Here is a 10,046-nt window from a genome sequence, read left to right on the forward strand (position 1 = left end):
GTTGTGAGCGAAAACTCACGATAAATTGAACCCTATCCGGGGTTTTGCAATGCATAGAGAAACGAGAAATAGAGAATAATCCCAAAATAAACAATTGGAGTTGGAGGACTCCTCAGGCTCAGTATATATTTTAAGAAAGGGGGAAAAACTGAAAAAGGCAAAAAAAAAAAAAAAAAAAAAGGAAAGACACAAAGTGCGAAGAAACAGCAAAAAAGCATAAAAAAGTCGTCAAGTATAAAAGCAAGAGTCATAAGTCCCCAACTTTCAACCTTTCAACTTTCAACACAAAAAGGCTACGGAGCAACGAATGGGGCATCAGAACCATCATCACCAGCACCTTCACCCTCACCCTCACCCTCACCCACACAACATCAAACTTCTCCATTCCTCGCTTCTTCCATTTTCTAAACCGTAATTCACGCTCTTCTGTCTCTCTCTCTGGTTCGGTTCTTCTCTAGGGTTCTACTTTCGCTGCTTCTCTGCTTTGCTTTGCTCTTCTACGGTACGTACTTTACTCGCTCTCTCCGATTTCCAAATCTAGGCCGTCCGATTTGCTTTTGCTTCTCTCAAAATCTAGGTTTTAAAAAAAAAAAAAAAAAATCCGAGTTTGGAGTTTTGGACCTGTAATTCAGTTTCTTTGTTTGTTGGAACTTGGATTTTGATTTATTCAGTTTTGACCTTTGTTTGGTTGCTGAGAAAATGTAGGAAACGAAAAAGTATATTGAACTTCTAGGATTCTAAATTTAGACTAAATTTTAGTGTTTCAGTAATTAGCTTGTAGTAATTTTTTTATTTTTTATTATTTAAGTTTCCTCTCTAGGTAAGTAATATTCGCTGTATCAGTTCTAGAAAGTAAGATCTTTATGCGTGGCTTACAATTAGTTAGGAATTATTTTGTTCAGAAATCGAATTCAGATTTTCTCAAGGTTAATTGAAGTTCGTTGCTTTTTTTTTTTTTTTCAATTGCAGAGAAAATGCATTGGACACTTAGGTGATGGATGATGCATCAGCATCGACAATGAAATTTTTAAACTGTAATTTTTTTGTAGAGTTGAAGTAAAATGTGCATTTGAAAGTGTGAATTTTCAAGGTAAGGTATTAGCTGACTGAAAGATATGGAGAAGGCTAGGAGTTGGTTCAGTAAGTTCAAGTCAAAAGACAAGTCAAAGCCTTCGAAGAGCAATGAAACCACAGGGAATGGGAAGGAGGTGTTGAAAGTGCCGACGAGTGAGGAAGTGCCTTCGAATGTGACTAAGCAAAAGGTTGCTGCGGCGAAGCAGTATATCGAAAACCACTACAAGAAGCAGATGAAGAGCCTGCAGGAGAGGAAGGAGCGGTAGGATTTCAATGCTTCTTTTTATAACAATGAGCTGATGATGTTTGAATGTTTGAGCCAACATATTAGAGAAAAAAAAAATGCAATTTTGTTTTTCAACAATTCTGTTGGATAGAAGATGTTTGTTTATTATGAATAGTCCATCCCTACCTTTTCCTTCAGTTTACAGGAATACTAGTTACCTTCCACGGGCCACAAATAAGTGATAAGTGATTGGTAATGTGTCTGCATGAAAACCAAAAAGACCCAATTTGTTGAACTCCTCTTCTACAAGCATGTTGTAACAAGGAGCAATTTACACAGCCACTTGTTTATTCTCTATGGCCAATGCTTATAGCTAATGCTGGCATAAAGTTATTGCCCATAAATGATTTCACACCTCCTTCTTGGCCAGTTATTAACTTATAAAGTACCCAATTTCCTTATTAATGATTTTATTATATCAATGTGGCTGTTGAGGTAATCAAGCTTTTAGAACCTTGAGTGATGGTATTTTAGTTCTTGAATAAAACTCAGACGCCATGTACTTGAAAAGAAGTTGGCTGATGCTGAGGTCTCTGAGGAAGAGCAGAACAACTTGCTAAAGTTTTTGGAGAAAAAGGAAACAGAATATATGCGACTTCAAAGGCACAAGATGGGTGCTGATGATTTTGAGCCATTAACAATGATAGGGAAAGGCGCATTTGGAGAGGTATAACCTTTTTTCTCTTTGACATACTTCTATTTTGATTCTAATTCATTTGTGTGCATGACTGTCCACATTTTGTAGTGTTCTTACAGAGCTATTGCCTATTGTATTTATCTCTATAGAAAGAAATTTAAAATATGCAGCCAGTACAAGTGGCAGCAATAAGTCAGTTTTCTTTTCTTATTATGATTTCCCATGTTGTTTACATCTCTCTCTCTCTCTCTCTCTCTCTCTCTCTCTCTCTCTCATGGTGGGCTTGTGTTTTGGAAGGAGGCATGGAGATGAGTTATGACATTTACTTAGGGGGTTGATGTAACCTAAAGGAACTTGGTTACTTTCTAGAAGATAGAGGACAAAGAAGCTGGAGGGAGAGGGAGATGAAAATTATGAACACAAGATTTGGAAAAGGGGGTGGAGATAGATGATTGGAAACAAGGGCAACTACTTCTTCTGTGATTTTACCATGCAAAGAATGGTCTCTTGCTTTACGCCTATCAAATAACCTTTACATAGGAACTCCTTCCCTTAAGGCTTAAAATGACCCTGGATACAATAGCCAAATGACCCAATGAGTTAAAATAACTTTTAAAACAAGACTTGGAACTTGTATGGAAATCTTTACATGTATATTTCCTATGAGAAATCAAATCGATTTTAATCCTAATGCTCAGCTTAAAAATAATTTCCTAATTTAAATAGGATATGCAAATTCTTAATACAGTATAATATGTTCTGGTCACAACAAGGCAAGCAAAATTTCTTCCTTGCTGTTAGATACGATGTACTTGATTTTCTTGGAATTGCTACTTACTGATGCTCTGACTGTTTCTGGCCATATAAGTAACCTTTTTTGTGATGTTTGTGTTTGATTCTTTATGATTTCCTAATAACACAATTGATGTATTGATTCCTTTTATCTAATGTGAACAATTTTTCTTCTCTTGCAGGTTAGAATCTGCAGGGAAAAGGCAACTAGTCATGTATACGCTATGAAGAAGCTTAAGAAATCAGAGATGCTTCGCAGGGGCCAGGTATACATTTTACCAAGCCTAACAGAAATTATATTGAGACTATTGTTCATAGTGCAATTTACTAATTTGCATTTAAATTTGTTCAGGTTGAACATGTGAAAGCTGAGAGGAATCTACTTGCAGAGGTTGATAGCAATTGCATCGTCAAGCTCTACTGTTCCTTCCAAGATGAGGAGTATTTATATCTCATTATGGAATATCTACCTGGTGGAGATATGATGACTTTATTGATGCGCAAAGATACACTGACAGAAGATGAAGCCAGGTTTTATGTTGGGGAAACGGTCCTAGCTATTGAGTCCATCCATAAACATAATTATATTCATAGGTATTTTAATGTGTCTAATTTTTGTGACAGAGGCTGTTCATATGTTATTTCTGCTATGTTCTGGTTTTAGTAAACTCATTCCATATTTATACATCACAGAGATATCAAGCCAGATAACTTGCTACTCGATAGACATGGTCACATGAAATTATCAGATTTTGGATTATGTAAACCACTAGACTGCAGTAATCTCCAAGAAAAGGATTTTTCTCTTGGAAACAACCTTAGCGGGGCTCTTCAGAGTGATGGACGTCCTGTGGCACCAAAACGCACACAACAGGAGCAACTTCAGCATTGGCAGAGGAACAGGCGAATGCTCGTAAGCTCCGTAACCTCACATGAATGAATGACTGTTATCATTATATTTTGCCTCTATCAACAGAGACAAAATGGCATAGTCTTCACGATGCTTTTTCTTCATTACTTTGAGGGTTTCATTTTCGTGTTTGTGCTATGGCAAAGTTTTAAGTCTTTTCTAGAAAGGCTCCAAATTCATCTTTTTCCCAATGAACTTTGTTTTAGCATGTGTTTTTTTAGAATATTTAGGGTGACTACCTAGTTATGTTGTTAAAATGTAGTTTTCAATTATTTAATGTTGCAGGCTTATTCTACTGTTGGAACACCTGATTATATTGCCCCAGAAGTTTTGCTGAAGAAAGGATATGGGATGGAATGTGATTGGTTGGTATTGGATATTGTTTCTCTCTTTTAACTTTTCTGTTTTAGAATACATGCTGGTGACATCCTGTTAATACTTATTCAGGTGGTCTCTTGGTGCTATCATGTATGAAATGCTCGTGGGATATCCACCTTTTTATTCAGATGAACCTATGTCAACTTGTAGGAAGGTAACTTCAGGAATACTAGTTCTTTACTTCTATTCATATGATTTTTTAAAACATATGTTAAGAAAAGCATGTTTATACTATGGTCATCAGTAACTTACCATTAAAAATAGGGTTAGGCTTGGAATAGTGTTATGAAATGTCAATCCAACTCTCCACATTTGTAGTAGTAAAATATATTTAGATTGAATTATCAAAAAAAAAAAAATTGTGCGCATGCTCTTTGCATTAAACGAATGAGGGTTGTCTAGCATGATTGGTTCTTCTTTACCATCTGCTGGCCTTGTCATATATTCTGCAGCTCTGGTGTAAACTTGTTAATCATGTAATCCAATGAGGCCTTCGTCCAGTTTTGGAAATGATGTGGCGATCTGTATGGAGTCACTGTAATGAAGAAAAGTTAGTAGGGAGGGATTGTTTTACCCCTTTGTTATTTTTTGAGTCTGTTTAGAAAGTTCTGGAAATTAAATTGTTTGCTGCATGCATCCTTACAAATCAACATATTGGTGCTTAGCATTTTGTTTTGAAAATGTGTGGATGGTGTGGAGCTCAAGATGAACCTGTCCCTAGTTTAACACCTTTACTATGTGCTCTCTGTTTCCAAATTGTGCCTTTAAGAGGTCAATCAATACAACCTGTTGTCACCATGCCATAAACTGCATCCATTGGGTATTTGTTGTTCCTTCCATCATACAAATATAGTGAGGTGGTTTAAATTTTATCTTTTACACCTAAAATTTTTTCTTCTTGGTAGAAACTAAAATTGCTTACTCATGGCAACTCTGATGCTTTTTCCTTTCTGCCTTTTGTACCTCATAGCTTTGATAAACTCAATTACTACGGAATATAATTAGCACATATTTTGTTGGCCCTACGTCTAAATGTTTTTCTTTCCTTAGCTGCATTTTTTGTCTTCGTCATTATGATGGAACATCGCCCCTCTTTATTGATTTTGCAGATAGTTAATTGGAGAACTCATCTGAAATTTCCAGAAGAAGCAAAACTATCTCCAGAAGCAAAGGATCTGATAAGTAGACTGTTATGTAATGTTGACCAGAGGCTTGGAACAAAAGGCGCAGATGAACTAAAGGTGTTGTGTGGTGTGTTCTGTTCTAAATTCTTTCATTATCTTTAAAAATTTGAATTACTAATTAACAAATTGACTTGTTGGCTTGGTTATTTTCAGGCTCATCCATGGTTCAAAGGCATTGAATGGGACAAATTGTATCAAATGAAAGCAGCATTTATTCCTGAGGTCAATGATGAATTGGATACTCAAAACTTTGAGAAATTTGAAGAGGTAAGTTTTCTTATATATATAATTCTTAAACGTATGAAATAACACAGATTTGCCTGTTTTTTAGGCATGATGTTGCTAACCTTTATGTTCTTTCTCTTGATTTGTTGATGATGGTATAGGCTGACAACCAAATCCAAACTTCTTCAAAAGCAGGTCCATGGAGAAAGGTTGGTATATATAATTTGAGTTGATGGATTATGAGCATAAAGGTGCTGAAGTAGACTAGTAGTATCGTTCGCTAGTATTAGTGTCCCACATATATGCTTTCACTGCTTGAGCACTTTCATCACTAAGCCACAGTCTGTTGTATCCTCGACTTGGCAAGTATCTGAATTTACAGATCACTATTTTGGCAATAAGTTTCATTTGGTAATTTAATTGCATATTCATCTATGTGCACTACAATGTTGGTAGCGTGCATTTTTCTTTAAATATTATTGCTGTCTGGCAGCTGATGTTACTCTATTTGTAATAGTATCAGTGTTTTGTTTGCTTCCTTAAATTCACATTTTACATTTATTTATGTTGTTTATAGTTGTATAGTTGAATATCCTGTCTGGGTGTAACACCCTATACTTTTAGGATGCATTTGATTGCGCAACGGTGAGGTCATTCGGAGTAATAGGGTACAGATGGAACGATAAATCTTCCATCTAATTAATGTAGTGTCTTTGACGTGGTTCTGCTCTGCATGTTCATAAAAATACAGTATATCCTTTATTTAGGAAGAGCACAAATCGATAGTGTTTTCCTTTTCTTTTTCTGTGGTCTCTGCAACTGAAATTGTTTAGCATTCAATTTATCATCAAATTTTATGAGCATTTTCCTTTTTATTTGGTCAGTTGATACTTCTTGAGGTGCCTTTAATTCATAGAATATTTGTTAGCATCACATACTGAATAGGGTGGTGTTGATTGCTAATTCTCTTGTTGCTGTTTTTTCCTCTGCTGCAGATGCTGTCATCTAAGGATATCAACTTTGTTGGTTACACATACAAGAACTTTGAAATTGTAAATGACCATCAATTACCTGGGATTGGTATCTACCTGCCTCTCTTGATGCATGCATGCATCTTTTTGGTTGAGCTTCCTTATTTGTTATTTGGCAATAATTTTTACATTACTTTTATGTGTTCCTATGACAGCTGAATTAAAGAAGAAGAGCACAAAAACAAAGAGGCCATCCATCAAGTCCCTTTTTGGTAAAAAAATTTCAGCACTCTCCCTTTTATTTTTGGAAACATTTTTTAAACTTGGTATTGTCTCAATAGTAAGTTTACAATTTTTGTGTGAGGACCAAAATGCTGTCTCACATACCCACGTATGATAGAGCTTTTAAATGTTCTAGACCCATGAATGTTCCTTCCATTGGAAAGGGTATTGGGCTCATCTTTCTGTAATTTCTTAGATTTGTTTCCCCACTATTCTGTCTTTGAAACAACAATTATAAGACAAGATTTTTGTAATGCTTAGTGTAGGACCTGAAGGTACTTAATTTTTAAGCAAATTATTTATTTCCATTTCCTTTCCCACTAACGTAGGTTGTATGGCAAATTGGGGAATTTGTCTGCGTGTGCTTGTGGTGGGTTTAGGGTTAGGAGAGCTTATAGGTCTAAGGCTTAGAATTGTGGAACAGTGTTTTTATTTTTGGTGTGGTTGTTTAGGGGAATTGAATGGCGGTTTAATGAGTTATTTGATGGCTATGTGGTAGGAGAAAGTATGTAGGGTTTTGACTGGAAAAAGAAAGGGCTTGATTTAGGGTTGTAACTTGTAAGGAAGAAGGAGAAGAGAGGTTTTTGATGGCGTTCAAGGATTGTATGAACTGTACACTTGAACAGTACCACAAAAAAGAAAAGAAGAAGAAATGAGAGAAGAGAGAGGGAGAAAAGAACACGCAAAGGCCAACATGCCTCAATGCTCAAAATGCTCAATAATTTTATTAATCTACTCCCTGTTTTGAATGCATTTAGCACAAATATATATAAAGACTCTTTTTTTGTACTTCTAGTTTGACTTGTAAATTAAAACCTAATAAAAGACTAACTTGGACTTAAAGAAAATAAACTTAACGCTTTTCCTAGAAAATTCTAGACTCAAAACACCCTTGATTCGCAGGAATTGCAGAAATTACATATTCTCCCTCAAATACAAAATTGACTGATTAAATAAAAAGCTGTTTTAACCAAAAAGACTCATATCTAAACCTTTAAACCACAGATGACCTTTACTTCAATTTGACTTCACACATGGACCCATAAAATATTTTCAAAGTAATAGCAAATCGATCTTCCATGACTGCACCACCCACATTGTATAATATCCCAATGTTCATTGGTCTCTCTTATTATACTGATAAAGATTCATGGATTGTTCTTTTTATGTATAATTTATGGGACTATGAGTAGTAAGCTCCATTTTCTGGTTCCATCTCATGTTAACTTCCAGATTAGGCAGTTTTATACAAAGTTCTGATACCCTTTGTTTCTTGCTCTAGTTTGATTGTGCTGGTACTATTTTTTGTGAATGTGATGAGTCTACTATCAGATGTTTGGTTTAAACTACTTCTGTTAGAAATTTTATAAATATTCCCTTGGGTGATCTTCTGGATTTGGTAATTTTATGGATAAGGTGATATTAGACAAGTATCTTATATCCTCCTTTGTCACCATTTTTTGACAGAGAGTTCAAGTAATTTTTTATTTGAGAGAGAGCTAGGGCCTGTTTCATAATGTCTGTCGAAAACGGTTCTCACAAAAAACTTGAAGTGTGCATTTTGCATCACACACTTATTTGTTTCTTTCTTTGTTCTCATAAAGGCGAAAACAGAATCTCAAGAATGTCAAAATTATGTTCTCTATTTTCATTGCTTCTTGGGGTTGTTCCCCAGGAAAAAAAGGATTTTAGAAAATCTGCCAACAATTTTTTTGGTATGAAAAATATCTTTCTATGTTTAAAACCATGAAACTGTTCTTTGAAACAATTACTAAAGATGGCACAAGATTTTGGATATGAGTGGTATCAGTTGAATTGATTTTATTATAAAGCTGATTCATAGTTTTCAGAGTAATTGTTTAAATGTAAGCTAATCCAGTTATTGTTTTTCCTTGTCATAAGTTGTTTGTTGTACATGGTATACCTCAGATGGTGACACAGAGAATTGTGAATACATTCACCAGATTTTTAAAATTTTTAGAACTAGTTGCTTTTTTCTTATAAATTTTGTTCATCTATTACAGATGATGAGTCAGCCAAGGCTGCCGGTCAGCCTGTTCAGGGGAGCTTTATGAACCTCTTGCCTCCCAAAGTAGAAGTTCCTGAGAAACAGAGACAGTCCTAATAAGCTGCACTAATTTTTTCACGTAACATCTGGTGGCCATTGGATCCAATAAAAGATCCACTTTGTTCTTTGGCGAATGGCTTTTGTTTTACTGATTCCTGCATTTGGTTATTTTAGAGTGAGTTTTTGGGGCAAAGGCTCCAGACGAGTGGTTTGGTCTCTGTAAAATGGCTTCTGGTCCTGGAAATATATAAAAATATATTCTTTGAGAACTCGTATTCTTTTCCCTTTTACCTTCTCTGTAGAGCTGGGAAAAAAAATCCTTTGTATAATACCAGCATCATTATTTATGTAATTAACTTACTGTTAGTATTGGTGATAGTTGTACTGTTTCCATATGAGGAAAAAAAAAGATTTTAATTGATATAACCAGGTTTGTGATTGTACATTTGACCTCATTCTACCCTTTAAATTTAAATCATGAAACTCATGTTCCATTTCTTTTAGTGTAGAATATTCTCAATGTTTTCAGCTTTTGCATTCTTTGGTGCATATCTCAAAAACGAATAAAAATGAAAAACTACACCAAAACGATATGGACACCGTGCTCCAAAATAATTGAAGCTTGTGCCTCTGCCCTGCCCTGTCAATCATGACCAATTCTCCTACGCACTGAACTAGCACCACCAGCATTCTCTCAATTCCTTTTAAATCATTTTATGAACCAAGCTTTTGTCATCATCATGCAATAATAGTCACAAACGGATCTCATGTTTTCGGCACTTTTATAATAATTCCTTAAAAGTGAAGAATCAATTATGAATATAGTTGTGGGTTCTAGTTAGTTCAACTTGTAAAGTGCAAAATGCTTTTACTAAAATCTAATTGGTGTCTTGGTTTGATAACAAGTACAAAATCACAGAAACGAACACAATAGGTTGAAACTTTATAAAAACAAATTATGATTATAGTTACTATTAAAAAAAAATTATGAATCTATCATTTGAATGGTGTAATTTTGTCCTTAAAATGTGATTTTAGTCGACACTCTAATTTATTAAGGAGAACTTAATAATTATTATGGACAACTTAATAAAAGCTTTGTATTATCAATAAAATAAAAAGTACATGGTTTCTAAGATTTACTATTAATGTGTTTGTTTTGATGAAGAACATCTATATATCTATATCATATCATATATTACATAATAAAAGTTGGGCTTAAACGTCATGGTTACGCCA

The 10,046-nt window shown here is 34.8% G+C and overlaps 1 protein-coding gene across 1 annotated transcript; it reads left to right on the plus strand.

Moving 5' to 3' along the window:
• Window positions 1-266: 266 nt before the first annotated feature.
• LOC142624328 (uncharacterized) lies at window positions 267-9,250 on the plus strand. Its single transcript, XM_075797862.1, has 14 exons — window positions 267-502; window positions 970-1,336; window positions 1,853-2,027; window positions 2,972-3,055; window positions 3,142-3,383; window positions 3,483-3,702; window positions 3,985-4,064; window positions 4,147-4,231; window positions 5,187-5,318; window positions 5,415-5,528; window positions 5,648-5,695; window positions 6,482-6,566; window positions 6,673-6,729; window positions 8,764-9,250. Exons 2-14 carry the CDS (start codon window positions 1,116-1,118, stop codon window positions 8,862-8,864), a joined length of 1,644 nt encoding a protein of 547 aa, XP_075653977.1. The 5' UTR covers window positions 267-502; window positions 970-1,115; the 3' UTR covers window positions 8,865-9,250.
• Window positions 9,251-10,046: the final 796 nt, after the last annotated feature.

Source organism: Castanea sativa, chromosome 2 (assembly GCF_040712315.1).
Source record: "Castanea sativa cultivar Marrone di Chiusa Pesio chromosome 2, ASM4071231v1".
Lineage (NCBI taxonomy): Eukaryota > Viridiplantae > Streptophyta > Magnoliopsida > Fagales > Fagaceae > Castanea > Castanea sativa.